General features: G+C 45.7%; 3 protein-coding genes across 6 annotated transcripts in view; 1 reads left to right on the top strand and 2 right to left on the bottom strand.

Moving 5' to 3' along the window:
• Positions 1–9354, top strand: part of LRWD1 (leucine rich repeats and WD repeat domain containing 1) — a 27401-nt gene extending 18047 nt beyond the window's left edge. For all 3 annotated transcript variants that reach the window (XM_028708677.2, XM_028708678.2, XM_077919649.1), the window contains 8 exons: positions 1128–1237; positions 2680–2887; positions 3753–3825; positions 3908–4051; positions 5298–5395; positions 7464–7622; positions 8508–8632; positions 8942–9354. In XM_028708677.2, coding sequence (XP_028564510.2) covers positions 1128–1237; positions 2680–2887; positions 3753–3825; positions 3908–4051; positions 5298–5395; positions 7464–7622; positions 8508–8632; positions 8942–9082 — 1058 coding nt within the window. In that variant the 3' untranslated portion in view covers positions 9083–9354. The remainder of the gene's footprint in view (positions 1–1127; positions 1238–2679; positions 2888–3752; positions 3826–3907; positions 4052–5297; positions 5396–7463; positions 7623–8507; positions 8633–8941) is intronic.
• A 351-nt stretch (positions 9355–9705) lies between these two features.
• On the bottom strand, positions 9706–14354 carry POLR2J (RNA polymerase II subunit J). Its single transcript, XM_028708680.2, has 4 exons — positions 14217–14354; positions 13112–13201; positions 10969–11143; positions 9706–9937 (listed from the first exon to the last, which is right to left on the bottom strand). The coding sequence occupies exons 1-4, from the start codon at positions 14267–14269 to the stop codon at positions 9902–9904; spliced, it is 354 nt and encodes a 117-aa protein (XP_028564513.1). The 5' UTR covers positions 14270–14354; the 3' UTR covers positions 9706–9901.
• Positions 14355–17904: 3550 nt separating this feature from the next.
• LOC114585364 (ras GTPase-activating protein 4) overlaps positions 17905–25252 on the bottom strand; it is a 53124-nt gene continuing 45776 nt past the window's right edge. For both annotated transcript variants that reach the window (XM_028707938.2, XM_077919952.1), the window contains 5 exons: positions 24995–25132; positions 23533–23668; positions 22388–22508; positions 22090–22154; positions 17905–20269 (listed from right to left, as the gene is read on the bottom strand). In XM_028707938.2, coding sequence (XP_028563771.2) covers positions 20133–20269; positions 22090–22154; positions 22388–22508; positions 23533–23668; positions 24995–25132 — 597 coding nt within the window. In that variant the 3' untranslated portion in view covers positions 17905–20132. The remainder of the gene's footprint in view (positions 20270–22089; positions 22155–22387; positions 22509–23532; positions 23669–24994; positions 25133–25252) is intronic.

Below are 25252 nucleotides of genomic sequence, written 5' to 3' on the forward strand. Positions count from 1 at the left end.
TAATTTATTGGTTAGATCTAGCCTTGTAATTTCTTAAGGCCCAGTTTATACACTGCTATTTGATTTGGTAAAGTCACGTTGCCATTTTCACATTGTGTACACATTTCTTGAAGGCGCCTTAAGAGGGTAAGATTTATTACTTACTTAATAAGTAAGCCATCCTGTAACATGAAGTTCTCAGGGCAGCTTACAACATAAAACATCTGCCTTGTACTGCGTCAGAGTGAAACAATGAAAGCCGCGCCTTGCTTCAGGGGTGGAGAAAACACAAACCTCTGAAAGGGTGTTCAGAGGACATGCCACAAAATCAGTTAACACGTGATTAAAGCTTGGTTGCCTTCTGGAACAAGGAATGAAATCAAGGCCAGTATGAGTTTTGATGAAGGACTTGAAGGAAAGGAGAAAGCTGGCACCTCAGACCAGCTCAGGGAGGAAGATCTGTGCATTAGGGATAAGTGAGTGTAGGCCCTGTACTCCAGGGAGCAGGACAGTTTTGTCTGAAAAAAGCACTGAGATTTTGCTGTATTGTTCTAGATAGTGTTTTAATTTTCTAGTTACGTAGAGCACCTAAAATCTTTGGTCAAGTAAAATGATGCTATGTTTTATATAAATAAAAGATGGTGCTTTCCCTGAGAAGTTTTAAGTTGGCATGTAAGTGTGGACACTGTGGTTCGCAGTAGGTGGCATATACAGTGGTACCTTGGGTTACATACGCTTCAGGTTACACACTCCACTAACCCAGAAATAGTGCTTCAGGTTAAGAACTTTGCTTCAGGATAAGAACAGAAATCGGGCTCCGGCGGCACAGCAGCAGCAGGAGGCCCCATTAACTAAAATGGTGCTTCAGGTTAAGAACAGTTTCAGGTTAAGTACGGACCTCCGGAACGAATTAAGTACTTAACCCGAAGTACCACTGTAGTTACTATTGGCCTCAGTTGCCCATTTGTAATTGGCTGTCACTGAGAGCAGCAGAGATAGTACAGCACTTGGCACATTAGAAGTACTGTATAAGGGGCTATAACCACACAAAATGTATTTCCACAGCTTCCCCACACCTCCAGGAGCTAAATGTCAAGTCAAATGGGAACATAAAGGTTACAATTACTGTTTCTTTTAATTTTTTTCAGATCCTGTGGTGAGTTCATCCAGAACAGCAGCTACCTGTGGTGGAGACTCTGTCTGTTTGGTGGACTGCGAGACGGGCATTGTCTTGAAAAAGTACAAAGTGACTGGGGAGGTAGGGAAACAAGAATGTCTTGCTTGATCATGAATGCCAGGTGTTGGGGTTTTTTTTGGGGGGGGGCTATTGGCTGAGGGCTTTCTTCATGCAAGAATGTCTCCTGATAGGAAGTGGAGATGGTGACTTAAAACCCAGGTGCTGCGTTGAATTCTGTGTTTCCAAACATATTCTGCAAGCAAAAATTGTGTTGCTGGAATTAAAAGTACAAAGCGAGCACATGAGAGTGATGAGTAGGATCTTTCCTGCCTTTCCTCCCCAGATATTTCCCTTCAGAACTCAGGTTACTAAATCTTTTATCAGAAACTGCCGACTCATTTTCATCTCTGTGACCAGAGGGACTTCCATAACAAGGGGTGGGAATGAAAGTTGAAAATTCTGCAATACTTATAATTCTGCAATATATAATTAGATGTTTTAGCATGCATTAGCTGTTGCTGTAGCAGCAGCACCAATTCCAGGACTCATTTATGAGATGTTGCAATCTCTTTCTTACTGTTGTTTAATTTCCCTTTCACTGACAACATTCAGTCACAGCACCAAACTGTGCCAAACCAGGTTTGACCTTCCAAATGCACAAGCAAGCCGTGGTTTAGGGCTGCTGCTTCTCCTTTCTGTTTCCCATCCGCTCAGCATCCTTATTTTTGTGGTTCAGGGATCTCTGGCAATAGAACCACAGCTGTGAGTTTGGCTTGTTAAATAAGGCTTGCCAAGCACAAATAGATATGCTCTGATGCCTAGAAAGGGGAGTATTACAGCTTGTAGTTAGATGGATGGTCTTTTATCTATCTGTCAGCCTTTGAAGAACAGAGTTGGCAGTTGTGGATTGACGATAAACTCCCCACATCTGCAGGGCTAATTGCCCTTTTGCTCTGCTCAATAGTTATAAAAAGGTCTCCCCTGACTAAGAGATACGGTCTAGCCTTTTTTCCCCTTTCTTTTTTTCTTTTTGCTAAACTGGTTTTCCAGGTTGCTGGTTTGCTAGGCCTTTCCGAACTGAGCAAAACCCGCCAAACCTCCAGTTTCCCAGGTTACTGTGTGGACAGGCTTTGTAGAAGATTAACGTTCTTCTTCCTCTCCCTGTACATTGTATTTATGACAGCTATGTATTGCTTTGCATGTTTTTGCCATGTCCTGGTTTCCTCCTCCCCCTTTCCTGATTTCATTGTTGCCCCTTTTTTGTGAAAAGTCTCTATGTAACTTGTGCTTCTCCTCTCATAAATAAAATGACAATCAGGATTTATTTATAAAAAAAAAGAAAAAAGATGTTATACCCTACTTTTCATTGCAAAGGCACAGAGGAGCTTTGAGCAAATTTGTACCTAGAGTAGGACATTTTGTGTGTATGCCAAGTTACTGTGTGGGACCAAAGTGTTTATACACCTTTTGTAGTGCCTCTGCCTCACAGCTTGCGTTACTGATGACACATTTCCCCCCTCCAGGAGTTTTTCACTGTTGCATGGACAACTCTGACTATGGTCACTAGTGATGGGCGAAAGAAAAAGCACAATGTTCTGGCTGCTGCTGGGAGACGAGGAATTGTGAAGTTAATTCATGTGACCGCTGATTACTGCTATGGAGAGATCAAGGCGCACAAGAAACCCATTGCTACTGCCTGCTTCAGTCCAACTTCTGAGACGCATCTTTTCAGTAAGTCTCCCTCCAGGTTCACTCAATCAGCCCTTGCCAAAAGGCCTTTTTTCCATGAGGCAATGCAAAATAATGCTGTCTTTGTCTGTTCCATAGGTTAGGACTGTTAATTTATTACAAATCTAAAGCCAGAATTTTGCAGCCATGAAAGCAGTATCTTTCAAGTTCACCTATGGCTGATAAAATTATGCAGATTCCATAGGTATCTGCTTGATCTAATTAATTTGAATTCAATTAGACATGCAATTAGCAGGTGCTGAACATGCGGCAATCATTTATCTCTGCACCATCTATATTTGCAATCTTGAATGCAGCCATAGCTGTTTAAGTCCATTACTTGCAGTGGGATGGAAACTCTGTTGCTGCCCAGCTGAAGCACTGTCACCAGATGAGGGCCGGAGTGGGCACAGTGCAGGAAGTAGATCCATGTGAATAAGTAAAAGGTGAAGTCTACCTTCTCTTGTTGGAAGTCCAATGCAAAAGGAAAAGGGAAACTTCCAAGTGAAACCTCCTGTAGGCACTAACTTCAGCAAGGCAGTGGCTTAATATGCCTTCCCATGCCCTGTTTATGGCATACACTTTTAAGATGCAGGATGTTACAACATTTCTTAATTCTTAAGTGGGGAAGGTCAGTAATGTTCTAATTTTTAACCACAGAGGTGTGTTTTTTCTCTCTCTCTCCCTCTTCTGCCTCAAAGCCACCTTGGGTCCATGCCCCTCTCAGGACTCTCCTTCCTCTGCTCAGTGTGGTTGTATTCACATTGTTACCCTGAGTTCTTTTATGATGAAGGGCACGTTTTGGGTAGTTATTTTGAAGACTGCCTCTATCCTCACCAGGATGCATATTCTCTCTTCTTTCTCCCAGCTGCATCCTATGACAAGAAAATATGCATGTGGGACATTGGAGTTCCAGATTCCGATTATAATTTCAAAGAAAGGTAATGACACCATAACTAAAGTTAGCAAAAAGTGGTGAACTGGGAATGGAAGGTGGGAACTAAAATGTGCTTCATTTGCCAGACATCTGATGGTGCTAGAGACCATTGCCACACCCCTACGCATCGCCCTCGTGCCCTCTTGCCCAGACCGATACTTGGTGGCTGGCTGTGAGCAAGGTTGCTTTGCTTGGGACATTAGACTGGATGAAAAGCAGCAGAAAAACAGGTGAGTAAATCATGCCTCGTGTTACCAGGGGAGGGGAGGTAGAGGAGAGTGGTAATTATACCATGTAAGCACATTTCATACTGCTAGACCAGTTATGATAATTTTACAAAGATTATGTATTCAGTTTAGCTTTCCTTGCTGGGCAGGGGTTCTCTAGGGCCTCAGTTGATTCTCATGACATCTTCAATAGTGATAATCTAGGAAATTGAGTATAGCACTGGCATAATTCCATAACAGGCAACTTACTCAACTGCACCCAGTCAGAAAATAGAGGTGGCACACTTGCATACTTGTATCTATATGCAAATAAGCTTAGGGTGCTATTATCAAATCCAACCACCCTATACGATGGCTGCAGCTTCCACCTTGATGCTGAAGATAGTTTTGTAATTTATTGCAATAAATCAGGGGGCACAGGTCATGGTGCGGCTGTTGTTGGTAACTCGTTAAAAGAAGTACATAACTTGCTATTGTGCTCCATTTTGTTCTGCTAAAACAAATGGTACTTTTTTGTCCATTGGGTCAAACTGCCCTGTTCAGAGTTTTTGCTGACCTCAGTACATGGAGATGCCATAAGCAAAGAAAAGAAAGAAGGTAGTAAATATAGTGAGAGAAAATAGAGAACAGGTAACGTGTATCTTAGGCTAGGATTTCCAATTTGTTTCTTCTCAGAAACCGGAGAAAGTACTGTAAATAATTCTTGATTTCCTCTATAACTTCTGACGATTCACACCTTTTTCTCTGCCCTGTCATTACGTTGAGCACAGATTTATGGATGATGAGGGATTTTGAACCAAGGTCTCCTAGTATTAAATCCATCTGGAGACCGTAAGTTCATCAAAACATAGAGAGATGCCTGTTTGTCCACCTTGCTTTAGGACTGGGCTATTCTGACAGGTCGTACTTTCCAGGGTCTAAGGCAGATGGCTTTCCCATCATCTGCCTACCTACCTCATCCTTTAAAATAGCAATACCATGTATGGAATCTGGGTTGTTCTGCATGCAAAGCACATGTTCTGGCATTCTGAGGTCACACCCCCATAGATGCTTGCAATATAATTGCTATGGTTTTTCAAAACTTGCTCCTCTGCTATGCGAACCACAAACTTACTTTTATTTATGCATTAAAAATCGCTGAAAACCAAAGACATGAGTTACTCTTTAATTGTACAGTTATGGTGCTTGCACAATAGTGTTGCACAATACTTTTTAAAAAAATGTGATCTTGTTCTTCCCAATGTTCCAGACCTTATGAAGTAGAATTCCAGTTCCCAGATGATGAGGGGAATGAAACAGCTTCCCATCGAGTGGATGGTCTGGCCTTTTTGAATGAAGACATTGTGGGTAAGAAATTTGCATTCGGATAGGTTAGCACCCTGCAACTGCATGCATAAGATGACATTGTTTCAGTGGCCTGGTTCACATGTAACACTGAGCCAAACCTGGTTATGTGTGAATGAGCAAGTGTGTGGGTACTCAAGAGGAAAAATTGTGGCTGCTTTGCCAGCTACTGCACAACCTTGAACTAAGCCACCTGTTCGAACCCAGAGTTGTCGTTTGTCTCTGTCCATACAAACTTTGAACTGTAGCCAAGGTTTGTTCTTGGCTCACTATTTTTGTTTGCCTGGAGGAAGCAAACCATGTAACAATAAGTCAAACTGTGGCTTAGTTTTGGATAGTTGCAGCAGCAGCAAGGCCAGCAAGGCAGCTGCAATTTTCCTTTTGATTATGATGGAGAACATAATACTTTCAAAGGACTCTTATCATTTTGATGATTCCATACAGAACTAGTTGCTTTCAGGTACTGTATGCAGTGAATGTCCATTCCGGAACACTGAAAAGAATAAGCTGTTAAAATCTATGGTGGCCATCAATCTTGAATTGTTTTGTAGAAAGATGATAAAGGATATTGGGAGGCATTTGATGCATAGAAAAAATAGTGAAAGTCTTAATTATAAAAGACATTTTAAAATGATCACATGTAATCACTTGGTATGATGATGAGAGCTGATCTGAAGAGTTAAGTGATTTTGAGTGATGATAACATTGGGTTGCAACTGCTAAGATTGCTGTGATCCTTTGATTGGTGAACTAAAATCATTTGTGTAACCTGGAAGTGTATATGAAAGATTGCTGTGGATGTGATTCTTCGCAGCCTCTTTATTTTGGAGGTTGCCCCTATGCACATTTATATTTCAATAAAGGCCCATCTTTTCACTTGAAGCCTGCATCCTTTTCTTCTGGGTGTCTGGAAGAAATACCTTCAGTCTAGAAACCGCTCTTAAATTTCTCCATCTACTCGCACACTCCCTCGTTCACACTTAGGCAGGGTCTTGCATAGTGTTGTGTGAAGTGGGACAATGTTTGTTGAGATGTTTTAGTTACACAAGATACAAGCCTCTGGCGTACTTCCCCAGCTTGCTTTCTTCTTTTGCACTTAGAAACATCTTTCTTAAATAAAATGGATTTTTTTAAAAAAAAAAGAAGAAGAAACATTTTCTAGACAAATTGGCAGTAAGTAGACTCAAAAATCCCTCTGGGCTAATGCACACTTTTAAAGAAAGTGATAAAAGCAGACTAAATGCCAGAGAAGATGGGTTTAAAAAGTTTACAAACTATTTGGTCAAAGCTGATGACCTTCAGTCCCAGGGTACAGCATTGACTCCCTCCCATTTCCATGCCTGCCAAGTCATAAGAGATAAAGAGAATGTTGCACTTTGAAGACTTCTCTACAGAGAATGGGAAACCTCTTTCGTTCCTCATTTCAGGGTTTATGCTTTGTGAACCTGTTATCTTTATTGAAAGGCCCCAAGACTTCCACATAGCTCCCCCTCCTTGGTGATTCTTATAGAACAGCAAGTATTCTGCACTCCATGTATGGCAAGCTCCTCTCTCAAGTCATATGAAACCAGTCCTAAATGTGCACACGTAGGTGGAATAAGTCCTATTTAATTCTGTGGAACCTACTTCTGGGTAGAGATGTTGGTATGCAACTGCACTGCAAGTTACTGCGAGAAAAAAAATGTATGATTGAATCAGGTGCAGTATTGGGTCCCTCAGCTTCACTTTAAGGTTGGGACTTCATTTGGCTTTCTTTGGCACATTACCAGAAAGTAAATTTTGTCATTATTAACCATCACCTTTGGTCAGGCCATAGAAACATAGGAAGCTGCCTTGAACTGAGTCGGACCACTGATCCATCTACAGTAACTGGCAGTAGCAGCTCTCCAGGATTTCATGGGAGTCTCTCCCAGCCCTACTTAGGGAAGAGATGCCTTCTGCATACAGAGCAAGTGCTCTCCCACTGAAAATTAGTATCTTAACTGATAAAAGCTAATTTCATAGGAAGATGCAGTGTTCTGGCAGCAGGCACACTACCCAGCAAGGCCTGTTTCTTTTCTCTCCTCTGCAGTTACCAAGAGTTCTAAGACAGGGTCCATAAATCTCTGGAGCTGGAGCCGCTCTTTCAAGCAAGGGAAGGGGGGTCACAGAACAGTGCAAGCCGTCATCCTGGCCGAACTGGAGTGGTCCTCAACAGATCTGCCTTACCTCACCCTCAGCACGTGTCCGAGTAAGTGTCTCCCATACTGCTGACCCTGTCCTTTTCACCAGTGCTGCTGGTGCCTTCTGCCACTTAGGTCCCTGGCAGCTCTGAGCATCTAGAGGTGCTGGGTGGCAGGCTCTGCCCTCTCATGTCTCTCAGGCATTGTATTTCATGAAGTGTGACATGCTGGCCACCTGGCTTCCATCTCAAAAAGCATGACAGCACCAGATAAGCCCACCTGGAGGGAGGCTGTGTAGCTGCAGCATCACTAGTGCCCAGTTGAAAGTGGGCATTGATAGCAATGCTGAGCAGGGGCTGTGAATCCAAACTTTGCCAGGAAGTGGTCTATGACAGCAGAATAATAGAGGAATGCCCCCCACAACTCCCTGACCACCTTTTTCCATGCTTGGAGCAAAGGCCAAGTCAAGGGTGTGTCCTGCTCTGTGCATGGGCTGGTGACAACCTGAGACAGCCCTGTGGTGGTTGTAGGAGCCAGGAAATCCTGAGCTGGTCCTACAGCAGCAATGTTGAAGTCTCCTATAATTATCATCTGGGATTCCTTTAACACCACAGTCAAAAATACATTAGACAGAGAGAGTGTTGGGCAGCTGGGTGGGCAGTACACAAAGAGCATCTTTAATCTCTCTTAAGATTCAGTGTTAGATGCAGGCCTTATAATTCTTCCCCTAGTTCCCAGTCAGGGAGAACAAACTGGCAAACCACAGCAACCTCCCTCCCCAACCCTCTAGTCTGAGTTTGTGCTGCAATGGGTATCCAGTGGGACAGAGCTGGGCAAGATCTGGCCTGCTTTGGCTTCTCTTTGACTTACAGGTGCACTCAAGCATCTTTGAATTATATCCTTCTGACTGAAACCGTAAGATTGATTTGATTTGGACCCTTTTGCTCCTGCAGCAGAAGAGTACGTGTTCTGTGGTGATGAGAAAGGAAGTGTCTGGATGTATGACCTCAGCAACCACTTGTCCACTCTGAGTGCCACAAAGGAAGAGTCGTCAGTTAAGAGAATAGGGCCTTCACAGGTACAGGGGCAATTTATCTTTCTGGGGTTTGTGTCCTGGTGTTCAATTATGGGACAACAGGTACACATGTATATTTGATTTCAAATACGTTACTGGCTATTTAGAGGTTAAAGACATTTTAAAAGATACAGTAAATCACCTTTGAAAGAGTTTTCTTAACTCTAGAATTTTGTATAGGATGAAAAATGGTTTGGAATATTTAATAAAAATGTTTTTATACTGCATTCTAGAAGAATGTGTACTGCAACAAGGTTGAATTGTATATACAATGAGACAGTAAGCTCTTCCCTCTCAATCTTTTCTGCTTAGGTCCTGAAGTGGCCAGAATTGAAAGCAAATGGTGAGCTGCTGACAGATGTCCTGGTGAACAATGTAGTCACAGACCCCACCTTCACTTACCTGGTTGCTCTCACCGATGTAAACATTGCCGCAATATGGAAGAAAGCCTAGCTGTTCTGGCGTGGCCCCACAAGAGGAGCCACATTTTTCGCCCACATTTCAGTAGTGCAGTATTTGTGACCGTTCTGGAAATAACCAAGATTGGGGTGGGGGGGATTTAAACTTCATGTGAATTAATTCAAGGAAAATCAACTGAAGGGTTGGCTGGAAGCCTGTGCTGGCCAATACCCACGTCTTTTAACTGTGACTTTTACTTTTATTGGTGTTTTAAAGTGTATTTGTTTTATAGAAAGACAGTATTTAATAAAACTTGATAAAAGCTAGCTGAAGTTTTTTTTTTTAATTATGGCAGGCAGGAGAGTTGACAGGGACCACTTTGCTGAGCACTAACAACCTGCATATATCAATTAAAAACGACACAAACACCCTCAAAATTGGAGAAATGTTAAATATGTTTGAGTAGATGGAGCATTTTAAGTAATGGCTAGGATTATTTAGAATTTAACGAAATTTTGTACTTCTCACCTGCCAGTAGTCTCTTTGCAGGTAGGGTTCAGATCCTTAGCCTTAGACCAGAACCCTTTCCCCTCACACTCTTGAAACATGGCACACAAAAGATATTAGCTTTGTGTCCTTGAGGTCTTTACCAATCTTTTCAAACAAAGCAACTTGGATGAAAAACTTAAGTATAATTTATTAGCTAAAAAAAAAAAAAAACCAATGGGATCTCATGTCCAACTACACATATACACACATTTCTTGGAGGATGCAAAGCAATGTAAAGGCATTATTAAACACTTGCTATTAGCCTGCTATATAAGGAAAAACTAAATTATGCATTTACAACAGGTAGGCAAAAATGTCATGTACTTATTCAATTCCTTCTTGTTTGTCTTTGATGGCAACCTGAAAAGAGAGGCAGACAAGAAGTCTCTTAGTGACGTTTGATCCAGTTTCTCACAGAAATCAACTATCTTGTGGTAGAGCAGGAACAAAAGGGGGAAAACAATTTCAATTCAGGCTCAAACAGAAAGTAGGGGTTACATAAAGCCAGTTTAAGAGACCTTCCTTTTCTGCAGTTAATCACCTGTACTTACTACAGAAGACAAAAGAGTTTGGACTTCAGGTGGGTTGTATCCCATCCTTAGCCACAGCAGAATTACCAAAGGAAAACAGCAGAACCACACAGGGCCCCAAACATTTGTGTTGCAGAGGTGGTTCTCTCACCCTCCATGGCAAACTGAATCAGATGAAATTCTCTCCAACTCACTATGAATGCTACTGCTGCCCAGGGACTAGCTCATCCCTGCAGATTTCTTTTTTCTGAATTGGTGGGTTCCATTTTGGGCCACACCCGTTCAAACATGTAGCAGGGATGAGGACAGAAATAATTGGGGTCGGGGGAGCTCTGTGAAGTGTATTGAATTTAAGAAAGGAAGGAGGATAAAGTGTCAGCACTTTTGAAAGAAAGGAGCCCTAAGGAAATGGTCCCGAGTCTCCCAATATCTCATTGGTGCTTCAAGTGCCACGCGCCTGCCCCATGTTGAAAAGTGAGGAATCAGCAGAGGTCTTACTAGGGATGTTCCCACAAGACAACTCTTTATAGGGGGAGCTACCCCTAGTTGAATGTGTCTCCCTATCAAGAGAAAATGGCTCATTTTTGCCTTTAAACAGTGTTTGAACCCCTGGGTCAGTCCACCCTGGATGGCTCTCAAAACATCTCCCATCCTTGGGGTCTGAAAGGACAGATAATGCCCCTGCTTCACCTGGGTGATGGTGGATTAACCCATCTGGCGGCATGCCAAGCAATTGCCAACCAAGCACAGCTTCTTACCCGGTTCACAGCTATATATCTTGAGGCACAGAGGAGACACCTCCCACTGACAGGCCATCACCATAAAAGCAATGCCAAGGCAACTTCAAATGCGCCAACTTACCCGGAACCTCTCCTCAAGGAGGGAGAGCTCACTGATGAGATCTGTGATGGCGTTGGTGAAGGCTTCTTGGGGACTGTAATCAGGGGTGGTCTGGACACGAATGATGATCTTATGCTCCAGGGGATGAGGGACCTTGTACCCTGCAAACAGCACCTGAGGGTCTTTCAATAACTGCCTGGGAGGGGAGGAAGAAAAGGGACACACATAAAGTATACTGTGAAAAGTGTGGTTTGCCTTGCTAGATCAGACCAAGGACCTTGGGCCAGAGGAGGGCAACTAAGATGGTGAAAATCTGGAAACTGGGGCTGGGTGATGACTGGTTTTCAACTTCATGATATACCAGCAGCTAAATACTGTACTAGACTGATATATCACAATGTCTGAAATGCATCTTGGCTGTTGCTTCCTCCTCACCTAAGGGGAGGAAGAAGCAGCTGAGATACACCACCCAGCTTTACAGCTGAGCAAGCCTCCATACTGCATCCAGCTCAGATGAGCTTCCTCAAAGGTGCAGGCAGATGGAGACTGAGAAGGCCTATAAAGCATGGTTAAAAGATGAGAATGTGTAGCCTGCAGAAGGAAAGATCAAATGGAGATGTGAAAGCTATCTTGAAATATCTGGTGGCTGCTGTGCAAAACACAGAGCAGACTTCTCTATACTGGCAGCACTATTTTATTATTATTACTATTTTTTATTAAATTTGTACACCGCTCTTCATCAGTAGATCTCAGAGAGGTTCACAGCATTAAATTATAATGTAAAAAAACACAAAATACATAATAAAAATATGAACAAAAACAAACTAATAACACAACACATTGAAAAGGGCATTGAATATTGGCCAAACATTCTCATGTTGCCACTGTCCAGACCTCTTGTGAAGGGGCACACGAAGAAGGGCCTCAGTGGATACAGTGGTACCTCAGGTTACAGAAGCTTCAGGTTACAGACTCCGCTAACCTGGAAATAGTACCTCGGGTTAAGAACTTTGCTTCAGGATGAGAATAGAAATCGCGTGGCGGCAGCGGGAGGCCCCATTAGCTAAAGTGGTACTTCAGGTTAAGAACAGTTTCAGGTTAACAACAGACCTCCAGAACGAATTAAGTTCTTAACCCGAGGTACCACTGTAATTGGGCCTTTTCTGTAATGGTTCCGTGTTTGTGGAATGAACCAGGGAGGTTGAACAGGATCTTAAACTAGATTGGCTTAAGCAGGCTCTTAAATAATTTTAAATGCCAAGATCTTATGATCTTAAATGCCAATTAGAAGCAGAGTCTACTGCAGGGATGGCTTTCCAGACGTCAATTCCCATCAGCCCTAGCCAGCATAGTCAAGGGTCCATGATGATGGGAGCTGCAATCCAACAACATTTAAAGGCCACAGGTTCACTATATCTGATGCTATTCTCTACTTTGGGCATAAGATCCAAGGAACTGAGGTCTCCAGAAGGAGTTTGACTTCTTTCCTTGGGGCTGGAAGAAAGTGGCAGAACATTACTACTAAAACCTCTAATGAACATGCCACATTTTACTTTCCCAGCAGCCTATGTAACATCCTTGCTTTCAGTAATTTAGCCAGTCAAAAACGCTTGACAGTGTCCAACAAACTCCCTTTTTCATAGGCATATTCGTATCAATTTACAGTGGTACCTCAGGTTACATATGCTTCAGGTTACAGACTCCTCTAACCCAGAAATAGTGCTTCAGGCTAAGAACTTTGCTTCAGGATGAAATCGGGCTCCAGCAGTGCAGCAGCAGCAGGAGGCCCCATTAGCTAAAGTGGTGCTTCAGGTTAAGAACAGTTTCAGGTTAAGTACGGACCTCCAGAATGAATTAAGTACTTAACCTGAGGTACCACTGTACATGCCAATGGCTCCCATAAGTAATCTGGGGAAGATCACCCAGAGCCTACCAGGTGTATGGAAAAGCAACAACCTCATCATCTCCTTGACCAGGCATAGGCAAACTCTGGCCCTCCAGCTGGTCCTGTTAGCTAGGGATGATGGGAATTGTAGTCCCAAACACCTGGAGGGCCAGAGTTTACCTATACCTGTCCTTGACCATCATCCTAGTTTGAGACAGGTGCTGCTTTCAAACAACCCCACCCGAACCTTGCTGTAAAACAAGAGCCATTGTTACTCACGATTTAATGATATTCCCCAGAGTGTGATCTTCCTTGTTGATGGTAAACAGGCAGGCATTCGGCACTTTGGTATCCTTATTTATTGTAATCCTGGAAGAAAAAGGTGGAGCAGGGAAGAGACTTTTAAAAACTGTTTTGAAAATGCAAGGCTAATTTCAATGCCAGCTAATACAAGATTTTCCTTGATAGGAGGCAAGGCTCGTTGCATCAGCTTTGCCGAAAGCCCAACTTCATCAGGCCCCTTAACTGTGCAAGTCCTGAAGCTAACTGGTTGACTCTGGGGAAGGTCACGGCCTCTCAGCCTAACCTACCTCCCAGGGTTGTTGTGGGGATTAAATGGGAAAGGAGGGTGGGAACTATGTATGCCACCTTGAGCTCCTTGGAAGAAAAAGTGAAATATGACAGCAGAGACATCACCTTGCCAACAAAGGTCTGTATAGTTAAAGCTATGGTTTTCCCAGTAGTGATGTATGGAAGTGAGAGCTGGACCATAAAGAAGGCTGATCGCCAAAGAATTGATGCTTTTGAATTATGGTGCTGGAGAAGACTCTTGAGTCCCATGGACTGCAAGAAGATCAAACCTCTTCATTCTGAAGGAAATCAGCCCTGAGTGCTCACTGGAAGGACAGATCGTGAAGCTGAGACTCCTATACTTTGGCCACCTCATGAGAAGAGAAGACTCCCTGGAAAAGACCCTGATGTTGGGAAAGATGGAGGGCACAAGGAGAAGGGGACGACAGAGGACGAGATGGTTGGACAGTGTTCTCGAAGCTACCAGCATGAGTTTGACCAAACTGCGGGAGGCAGTGGAAGACAGGAGTGTCTGGCGTGCTCTGGTCCATGGGGTCACGAAGAGTTGGACACGACTAAACAACAACAAAACTGCAAAAACAGATAAATAATCTCGGCTTCCACACAAGATAGAAACTTAACGAAGCGGGATTCTGGTCCACCCCATGGCGCCCAGCAAGTGCCGCCCAGGCCCGCCCCCCAACCTATGCTCTACCGCTGATATGTGGTCCCCCTTCATTTCCACCCCCGACCCCAAGATGGGCACAGGCCTCCCCGCCGCCCAGGCCATTGTAGCTTCCCTCCCCTCACTCACTTCTTCTCTCCTTCGAAAAGCAGGAAGGACTCGAAGGCCGGAGGCGCGTTCATCGCTCCCCGCTCGTTTGTTTCGGCTCCCGGCGCAACGGGGAAAACCACTTCCGGGTTGGAGTTCCGTTTCCGGGTGATTTTCACACGCTCCCCATTCCGTTCCGTGTGAAGAGCGATCGCTTTCGTACCTATAGCTCCTCCCTCTGGCGGCCAGGGGGAGGAATCGCAACTTGCCGGGCTTATTATCCCCTTTCCCAAGATGTCTTTACCTCCCCCTTGTGGACAGAGGCGGAAACGCAAGCTCCCGCCACACACGCGCGCGCTCTCCCCCTCGATTTAAATGGGAAAGTTAAATGTGGGAGGCTTCAAAAACCAGATGAATCGTTTGTTGAAGGCAGCAGCCCTTTTTAAAAAAAGCTTTCAGCTGGCTGCTATTTATTTTTGTCCTTTTTTTAAAGACTACCCCTTCATATGTTATGTGAGTTTCAATTTTGCTAGCTGCTTTCGACATCAAGGGGTGGGGATGGAAATTGAAGCCCTATGCAAAATCATAATACATACGTAAGTACTTTCACTTTTCAAGGGACGCAGGTGGCGCTGTGGGTTAAACCACAGAGCCTAGGACTTGCCGATCAGAAGGTCAGCAGTTTGAATCCCCGCGACGGGCTGTGCTTCCGTTGCTCGGTCCCTGCTCCTGCCAACCTAGCAGTTCGAAAGCACGTCAAAGTGCAAGTAGATAAATAGGTACCGCTCCGGCGGGAAGGTAAACGGCGTTTCCATCATAGGCGCCGACCCCATGGGGCCTGAGGGGGCCCGAGCCCCCTCAAAAATTTTATTGGGGGGGCTCGGCCCCCCCAATAATTAAAAAAATTATCGCGCGCCTTGGCTCCCGCGGCCGGCGAGGGGAGCCCGGGCCGCGCGCGGCTGCTGCTGCCGCCTCTCCTGGGGGCGCCGCCTCCCCGGGCGGGAACGCTGTGGCCGAGAGGGCTGCTCTGCCGGGCGCCGCTGACATAATTTAAGCAAATTATCGCGCGCCTTGGCTCCCGCGGCCGGCGAGGGGAGCCCGGGCCGCGCGCGGCTGCTGCTGCTGCCGCCGCCGTTTGTGGTCATGGCGGAGCTGCCGCCTAGGGAGGAGGGGAGAGGGGGCTGGCGGGGGGGGGGGCAGGCGGTGAAGGGGGCTTGGCTGCGCTCTCTCTCTCTCTCGCTCTCTCTCGGGCTCTCTCTCTCTCTCTCTCTCTGGCTCTCTCATAGGCGCCGACTCCATGGGGCTAGGCGCAGCACGCTCTCCCCTATTCGCTCACGAGGAGGCGGCGCCACTTAATTTGCATATTCATGAGCTTATTTATTATTCATGAGCTTTCCCGGGCCCCCCCAATATTTTTTATAAGTCCGCGTCCCTGGTTTCCATGCGCTGCTCTGGTTCACCAGAAGCGGCTCAGTCATGCTGGCCACATGACCCAGAAGCTGTATGCCGGCTCCCTCGGCCAATAAAGTGAGATGAGCACCGCAACCCCAGAGTCGACCACAACTGGACCTAATGGTCAGGGGTCCCTTTACCTTACATTCACTTTGGAGCAGGTGAGCCGTTTGCCTGCTGGCCTGGTCCTCACTGTTGATGCGCAGCTCCAAGGCTCTCCTGCTCTCCCTTCTTATGAATCATAAGGTAAAGGTAAAGGTACCCCTGCCCGTACGGGCCAGTCTTGACAGACTCTAGGGTTGTGCGCCCATCTCACTTAAGAGGCCGGGGGCCAGCGCTGTCCGGAGACACTTCCGGGTCACGTGGCCAGCGTGACAAGCTGCATCTGGTGAGCCAGCGCAGTACACGGAAATGCTGTTTACCTTCCCGCCAGTAAGCGGTCTCTTATTTATCTACTTGCACCCGGGGGTGCTTTTGAACTGCTAGGTTGGCAGGTGCTGGGATCGAGCAGCGGGAGCGCACCCCGCCGCGGGGATTCGAACCGTGACCTTTCGATCGGCAAGCCCTAGGTGCTGAGGCTTTTACCCACAGCGCCACCCGCGTCCCATGTCCCGCGTCTTATGAATCATAAAAGGTAAAGGTACCCCTGCCCGTACGGGCCAGTCTTGACAGACTCTAGGGTTGTGCGCTCATCTCTAGAGGCCGGGAGCCTGTCCGCAGACACTGAGGTTTTACCCACAGCGCCATACAATTGTAGAGTTGGAAGGTTCACTGAGGATCATCTAGTTCAATCCCCCTGCAATGCAGGAATATGCAGCCGTCCCATACAGGGATCAAACCTGCCACCTTGGCATTATCACTACCACGCTCTAACCAGCTGAGCTACCCAGGCATTTCTCACAACTGATCTTTGTCTTTAAACCAGCGTTTGGACCATACAGTCCTTCAAACAGAGGACCGTTTTCTGTCAAGTAGTCTTTACCAACCTACCCTGAATCCAAGCGTAGCTGAAAGGTGTGTCCACCTTAGGGAATAGGGAAGTTGTCCCCCCACCACTCCACTGCCCGGTGTGCTTCACAGCTCCCCTCACCCCCCAGTTGTTCACATCAGCACAGCTTCACTGGTGCCAGATTTGCTTGTCTGGTACGCACCCAAACCAACAGATTCAAATGTTGAGAAATAAGATTCCAACTAAACATTAGGAGGAATATTCTGACACCAAGAGCTGTTCATCTGTGGAACAGAAAACCTCAAAGTGGTAGACTCTCCTTTGTTGTGTTTAACGAGAGGTTGGGTGGCCTTCTGTCAGGGATTCTTTAGCTGCGGTTCCTGCATTGCAGGGGGTTGGACTAGATGACCCTTGTTGCCTTTATAGAATTGTTTTGATTTTTATGCTGCAACATTTCTGCTGTGCTGCATGTTGCAAAACCACCACATGGCCTCTTCTGACGAAGAGAAGAGAAATAAATGGATAATCAAGCACAGTTAGAAATGGCTGAAGGACTCTCAAGATGGTTGGAGCAACACATCAGACGGCCGTACTTTATATTTCATAACAAAGTACAGGATGCATATGCCTTCTGGCCAGTGTCGCATGAATGCAGATTAAAAAACCAGGATGGGAAATGGTAAACGAGAGAGTGGGCAAGGCCTAAACTCCTAAATATGGAAGTGCTGGTGGACCTTGGAGCCAACTTGGAAATCACAGCCTCTTACAAGGGCCTGCTGTGTGTGTGTGTGTGTGTGTGTGTGTGTGTGTGTGTGTATGCGCCTCCATGTGACAGCTTATTATTAATGGTATCTTTTAATCTCTCTGTGTGTGTGTGTGTGTTTAAATTTATCGGATTTTCCATGGAAACACTAAATCCGGATTAAACTGGGCGGAGGAGGGAGATGATACAGCATGGTGTGGGGACAAAGTCTGATGGATGCTGTACGAGTCCAAAATAAACCGCTGTGAAGAAACACAACCCTAAACCCAGCAAAAGCCCCTTTCAGGCCTCCTGGAGAAGGAATAAAAATCATTCCAGGCGCTGCTACCTTTTGCATTGCTGCAATGGCCCCCACTAAATGTTTCAGGAAGCTCCTTCTTTTCCATCCCTGGTGGTCGCCGCTTTTCCTGTGGCTACTCACTAGTTAGCAGTAAGGTAAAATCCATATATGATCAGAAGCACTCTTGTTACCCCGTAAGTTCCAAAAGGCGAGCGTTGATGCTGAAAAGCAACAAAGGGCTAACCATGTTGTAGCCAGCCAGATAGTCGCAAACAAGATGGGAGGGTGTGATAAAAGAGACTTTATTCTACATCACGTGTGACTGCTGGCTTGGAGGTGCAGCTGTCCAGACAGATCAAACAGCCATTCCAGGGATAGAGAATAGGTGGCCCTCTGGATGTAGTTAGACTCCAGCTCCCATTAGGCCCAGATGATGGTCAAGGATGATGGGAGTTGGAGTCCAACAACACCCTCCATTCAACTATTTTCCCCCATGCAATGGCATATACTCATTTGTTTTATTGCATGCAAATTTTAAAATTTTAAAATTCCTCCCGTGCTTAGAGCTACTGCTGAGCTTGGAAATATATATATCCCACCTGGTCTAGCTCAGAGGTATTTGCAGGGTTGAGGCAGAAGACTCAAATGGCACCGTTTCCCCCTTTGCCCAATTATAGTAACCATAGACTACAAATCAAGTCATGAAAGTCCTGCTAGATCAGACCAGATCCAGCACCCTATTTCCCTAGAGTGGCCAACAAGGAAGTCCACAAACAGGACATGAGGTCAACAACCCTCTTCCATGGTCCAAGGTCACCAACATCCGGCATTGGGAGGTACACTGCTTTTAAGCATGGCTAGTAGACCTCTCCTCCATGGACTTCTCAAAGCCTCTTTCAAAGCCATCTAAGCTTGTAAGCCAAGGCTGCAGTTCTCTCTCTTTCTCAACAGCTCTGTCTTTTAATTCCAATCTGTTATCTGCAGTAGCCTGGACAACGGTAGGGCCGGCTTTAATCCCAGCTAGGGACCCCTTTTTTCCAGATAATGTGGCCTTTCTGGGAGAACCATTGCTCATCATATCAGCAAGAACTCCCATGGAGTTGAGAGGGCGGACTCTCCCATTCCCCAGTATTCAGACTGCGAGCTGCCTAGGGGTACATGTGGAAAGGCCACAAAAGGAAGAAATAAAGAGCAACCTAAGAACAGCCTGTTGGAACAGCCCAGTGTGCTGTTCACACAGCAACCAACTAGATCCCTGTGGGAAACTCAGAAGCAGGATCCGAACGCAAGAGCTCTCGCCCTTCCTGTGGCTTCCAGCAACTGGTCTCCAGAAAAAACTGCTGCCTCGGTCAGTGCAGGCTGATAAACCACCATCATGGCTAGTAGGCATTGATAGTCCTCTCCTCCCTGAATTTGTCTAAACCTCTTTTGAAACCATCCAAGTTGGTGGCCATCACTGCCTCCTGTGGGAGGGATTGAGTTATGCGCTACATGAAGTCCTTTATTTTATCCTGAACCTTCCAACATAAAGCTTCACAGAATGTCTACAAGTTCTAGCCTAATGAGAGAGAGGGAGAAAAACTTCTCTATCCATTTCTGCATGACATGCAGAATTTTATATACTTCCATCAAGCGACCATCTTCTGGCTCGCCTTTTCTCGAAACGAAAAAGGGAATCCCCTTGATCATGTCCCTTTCCTGAACCTTTTCCGACTCTACAATATCCTTTTTAGGTGAGGCGACACAGCACTCAAAATGTGGCCGCACCATAGATTTGTTTAACAGCAACAGGATAACTGGCAGTTCTGTTTTCAATTTCTTTCCTAGCATGGAATTTACCTTTTTCACACTGGTAACATACTAGGCTAACATCTTGACTGAGCTATCCACTACAACGCCAAGGCCTCGCTTCTGGCCACTCACTGCTTCCCCCTCAAACACAGTAGACCGCTGGTACGTATTTTCAAATCACCTCTGTCACGAGATCTAGAAACCTACTTTTTCTTATTATTTTCAAACAGTTAAATCTGCAGTTCTCAAGAATGCAAAGTTCTGGATGAAAATCGCAGGCAATAAAACAACCAGCTTTGGTGTTCCATTAAGGCTAGGGGCTGAACTTCTACAGTAGTTGTTTAGGGCATAAAAAAAACAACCTTGCGGGTTTTCCTTTAAAAAAGCTCCAAAATTTTTGAAATATGGCAACCCTATAGTTGCTGTTTTTTAGACTGGTGAAGATGAATGCTTTTGTGTTGGGTCTCCTAAATTGATCTCAGTTTTGTCTTCAGAGTTCAGAGGACTTGGCAGGGAGAGTCGTTCCCAAAAGGAAAGGTGATGCAGGTTACGAGAATCAGGGCCCCACTCTATCCCATTTCCATCTCATCAGATGATCACAAGTCCAGAGAGAGAGAGAGAGAGAGAAAGAGAGACAGAAAGAGGAGAAACACCCTCTATTCCAGATGTTTGGCAGCAGAACTGCCCAAAGGAGGCAGACGTGGGCCTAGCCTGTGCGAACAGTCACGTCTGCAGTTCCACAAGATGATTTCGGTCCTGGTTGGCCAAGTCACTCAACCGGGAAAGCTCCTTACTGTGAATTTCTTCAAGATCTTGCAACACCTGGAAAAGCCGGCTAGGTCCATCGGCATTTTCAGGGTCTGTAGCAGAAGAGAGAGAGAGAACAGAATTATGTGCAGGTAGTTCATTCACAGTAGTTTGTCAATATATCTTTTTTTAAAAAAATATTTTTTATTAAGTTTCCATATTACCAAATTAAACACATCAAACCAATTAATCCAAATTATAACAATACACATCATATAATCCAATTGTTTTCCGAATTATAAATTTTTGTGGGGGGTACCCATGCTTCTTGATCGGCAGGAGCCCAATCTTCCAATATTTCTGCTGCTTTCATATTTACAATGATATTTTCAGTCCCCTCTTCTCAATCCTTGTCGTTACTCATTTTCCTTTTCATTCACCTCTGAGTTGCTCGGCAAGTGGGTTAAAAAAACCAGTCTTATTTGTATTTCTGTGTGGACTTTGTATTGCTCTCTCGTAAATTACTCTCATCCAATAGTCCAGGCGTTTCCGCTCGAGCAAGCAATCGCCATCTTGCCGTTCCGATGAAATACAGTCTAAAAGCCCGCTCGTTAACTTTCCCGACCTGTTGCATCGTAAATTCGTCTTTTCCAGGAGGGCTGCCCCTTCCAGTTCACAATCCCATCCAGATAACAAATCTTTGGCTCGCCCTCCCCAAGACCAAACTCCCTGCAACGAAGGTCTGTCCTTCCGTATCAAATCTCAATTCTTGCTGTGTCACAAAGAGAACCTTTCTTCTTTCCAAATCCTTCACAGAGTAAAACCTTTAAATTCATATTATTTCCACACAGTTCATTTTTAGTCCCATTTGCCAATTAGTTGTTGTGACGGATCTTCTAAGGGGAAGGGTTGTTAGGTAATCACATAAAATAGTTTGTCAATATATCAGTAAGGATGCAGGAATCTCCCTTTCCTTAGTCATGCTGCAAGAAGTACCTTTTAACAACAACAACAACAACAACAACAACAACAACAACAACAACAACAATAATAAGCTGGAGAGAGCCATCCATGTTTCAGGATTCAACCCAAAGTGTTCAGTATTCTTTAAAAAGAGCAGAGGCAACCAAGGCTGAAAGCCACTGATACAGCATGGAAGCTTTGCCACTGCTGATTTTTCTATTGAACATCTTTCAATTTAGACATGCTCTCATGTTTAAATTGAAATTTTTCAACCAAAGAACCCCTTGCTTTCCGTACTACTTCATTACTTTTGGGTCAAGCCTTCACACTGAGAGAATATTTCTGCTTTCTTCAGCCTGCTTGCCTCTGAGCTTCCCTATACCTTGGGATCTCTTTTCTAGTCTGCTGCTCTGCAGTGTTATAATCCCAGCCAAACTGACAACTCTCCCTCCCTTACAGAAGCTGGCCTGAAAAGTATTTTGTTCCCCCTGAGAAAGTGAACTGATAAAGCCTGACGGATCTGGAAACCAAGCCTTATGGGGAACAGTTGGGGGGCATTTAGCTTGGAGAAGAGAAGACTGAGAGGTGATATGAGAGCCCTCTTCAAATATCTGAAGGGCTGTCACTGGGAAGATGGAGAAAACTTGTTTTCTGCTGCTCCAGTGGAGAGGAAACCAATGGCTTCAAATGATAAGAAATGAGATTCTAACTAAACATTAGAGAGAACTTTCTGACGGTAGGAGCTGCTTGACAGTAGAATGGACAACCATGGAAGGCGATGGACTCTCCTCCACTGGAACCTCCATTTTAAAAGAGGTTCAATGGCCATCTGTCAGAGATTATTCAGCTGTGATTCCTGCATCGCAGGGGGTTCAACTAGATAACCCATGGGATCCCTTCCAACTTGATGGCTCTATGAACCAATCCAGCCTCAGTCCACTCCGCCCTCCACACTTAAGACGAGTCATACCTTCATTCTGGGTCAAATGAAGATTTTCATTTTTCTCCAGAGTTGATAGTTCCAAATATTTTTCCCTTTGAACAGTAAGAAATGAAAGGGCAAAGTTAGTGCACCTTAGAACTACCTCAGCAACAGAATGAGCAGAGAGTTCTATGGCTTGGTTATTTATATAGTACACCATTTTTAAAAACCCATAAAATGATTAAAAGTGAGAGCCACCCACTCAGCATACCTTGTAATTAAGGAAGGAAGGAAGGAAGGAAGGAAGGAAGGAAGGAAGGAAGGAAGGAAGGGCCAGTCAACTTACCTCATTGCTTCTCGCACCCCAAGCAAGTGTCGGAAAATCAACTGAGCCTCTAAGTCGGGATCCAAGGGGTCATTCCATTCCCGCAGCGTAACTCCATGCCGGGTTTTGTCACAGCCCAGTCCTGGCAGGCAAAGGAGTGTTGTTGTTTTAAAGTGAGGTTTCTTTAAGGAGGCCCAGTTTTCATGAAAGGCTGGAGGGTTTTTGTTCCTGCTATGTGTTTTGAGGGAGCATACACATGTCAAAGGAAGGCTGCTGTGAGAGCTAAGCCAGAGGTGACTGAGAGTCAGTGTCCTACAGTGGTTAGAGTACTGGACTAGTACCTGGGAGAGACCAGGGTTCAAATCCCGACTCAGCCATGAAGCTCACTGGGTGACCTTGGGCCAGTCACAGTCTCTCAGCCTAGCCTACCTTACAGGGTTGTTGTAGGGACTGAAACGAAGAGGGGGAGAACCATAGATGTCACCTTGAGCTCCTTGGTAGAACCCCTGGGTCCAAGTAGATAAATAGGGACCGCTTACCAGCGGGAAGGTAAACGGCGTTCCGTGTGCTGCGCTGGCTCGCCAGATGCAGCTTGTCACGCTGGCCACGTGACCCGGAAGTGTCTCCGGACAGCGCTGTCCCCCGGCCTCTTGAGTGAGATGGGCGCACAACCCTAGAGTCTGTCAAGACTGGCCCGTACGGGCAGGGGTACCTTTACCTTACCTTTAAGAGTTATTGGACTCCAAATCTCATCATCCCCAGTCAGCAGACAAAGCTAATGGGAGTTGCAGTCTAAGAACATCTAGAAGGTCCACTTTTATTTTGTTTATTTTATTTTGTTGACTTGGTGTAATTCTGTCCACTCCTTCACAGTTTATATTTTGCTAAATAAAGGCTTTATTTTCTTATTTAAAAGTAAGGTTGAAGGCAACTGCCACCCTACTGAACTTTCTGATGGTAAGAGCTGTTCGACAGCGGAACAGACTCCCTCAGGAGACTGTGGACTCTCCTTTCCCGGGAGGTTTTTAAGCAGAGGCTGGATGGCCACCTGTCATGGATGATGTGGTTTGAGATCCCTGCATTGCAGGGGGTTGGACTAGATGACCCTTGGGGTCCCTTCACAATTCTATGATTCTATGTCACTGGGCCAATAAAGGGCACAGTACCGCCTTTGTCCTTTTGGTGGCAGCAGCTCCATTTGTCTCCTCGGAAGACGCCGGGGTGGTAGGAGCACAGCATCCCTGCGTTGTTCACACAAACCTTCCGCAAGGCCGACAGCCACTGGTTGAGCTCATTCACACACTGAAAAGCCACGAAAGACAGAGAGGGCAGGATTATATCATCCATGCATTTGATCCAGCACAGCCCTTCAGTATACAGTACAACTGCGTTTTGCTTGTTGCATTCCAGATGTTACAGGAAAATGGGGGTTTCACTTTTGCAGCCCAAACTCCCCAAAGGACTCCCTAACTCCATTATCAGTCAGAGAAGAATGGATGGAGGCAGCATCCCGTGAAAGCAAGGCAGATCTTAATTCCCTCCACCTGTTGCAACAGATTCCTCCCCCTTCCACCTTTGCAAGGAGGTGAGGACCTAGAGCAAAAGTCAGCAAGAACCTTTAAATACTTTTGAAATTGCCTAACCCCTTAGCCAAAAACCACCCAAAAAGCAGCATACATACATCACAGAAGATAGGCAGCTTACAACATGAGGATGGCACATCAATGCAAAAATTTGTTGGAACCACTCCCTTCAAAGGTAAAGGTAAAGGGACCCCTGACCATTAGGTCCAGTCGCGGCCAACTCTGGGGTTGCGGTGCTCATCTCGCTTTATTGGCCGAGAGAGCCAGCGTACAGCTTCCGGGTCATGTCGCCAGCATGACTGAGCCGCTTCTGGCGAACCAGAGCAGCGCACGGAAACGCTGTTTACCTTCCCGCCAGAGCGGTACCTATTTATCTACTTGCACTGTGTGCTTTCGAACTGCTAGGTTGGCAGGAGCAGGGACCGAGCAACGGGAGACACCCCGTCGCAGGGATTCGAACCGCCAACCTTCTGATCAGCAAGTCCTAGGTTCTGTGGTTTAACCCACAGTGCCACCCGTGTCCCCTAATCGCCCCCCCAAATACACATCTTTCCATAGCAGTATGCCAAGTGGGGGCCTTGCTCCCACCCCCACCAGGCAAGTCGCCAAGCTCTCACAAAATCTAGCCATCTTGCGAGAGCATCCCAGAGCCCAGTATGCAAGGCAAAGCGCGTAAAAGCTCTTTCTGTGCACCAGGAAAACCCTGTTTTCAAGTGTTCCACCTTCCGTGCATTTAATTTGTGTGTGATTTCAACTGGCTGGCCTCCAGCCACACACAATGCTGAAATGCCACAAGTATAATTGTGTGTCAGATGCTCATGTTTTCTGCCCTCGGGTCAGGCAGGCATTGCAGGTCCTGTTTCCAAGAAAGGTGTGGTTTTTTTTTTAAATGAAAAAGCAGCAGGACAAAAGGAGCAAGCCAGGTGCCACTTCCAAGCCTCTTGAGAAAACAACAGGCTTGCAGAAGGGGTGCTGCTGGAACCACTGTCATCACCCACTGTAAGCTCTCCCTCCCCACCTAAACTGGATCCCCAACTACAGCAACCTTGCACTGCAGGTAAGCCGTGTCTGTCTGTCCGGCCTCGTTGGCGTAGATGATCTGCATGACGTGAGAGTTGCCAAAGCTCTTCTCCTCCACCTTTTCGGCTGCCCGGATGCTGGCTGGTGTGATGAAGGAGCTTTTCTGAAAAGACATGTCCCGTAAGTACGTCACAGGCGGAAGAGCCCTGTTGGATCAGGCGAAAGCCTGTCTAATCCAATACTCTGTGCCCGTGGCTTTCTAGAACCTTCTGGAAAGTCCACC

The sequence above is a fragment of the Podarcis muralis genome, chromosome 15 (assembly GCF_964188315.1).
Source record: "Podarcis muralis chromosome 15, rPodMur119.hap1.1, whole genome shotgun sequence".
In the NCBI taxonomy this organism is placed as follows: domain Eukaryota; kingdom Metazoa; phylum Chordata; class Lepidosauria; order Squamata; family Lacertidae; genus Podarcis; species Podarcis muralis.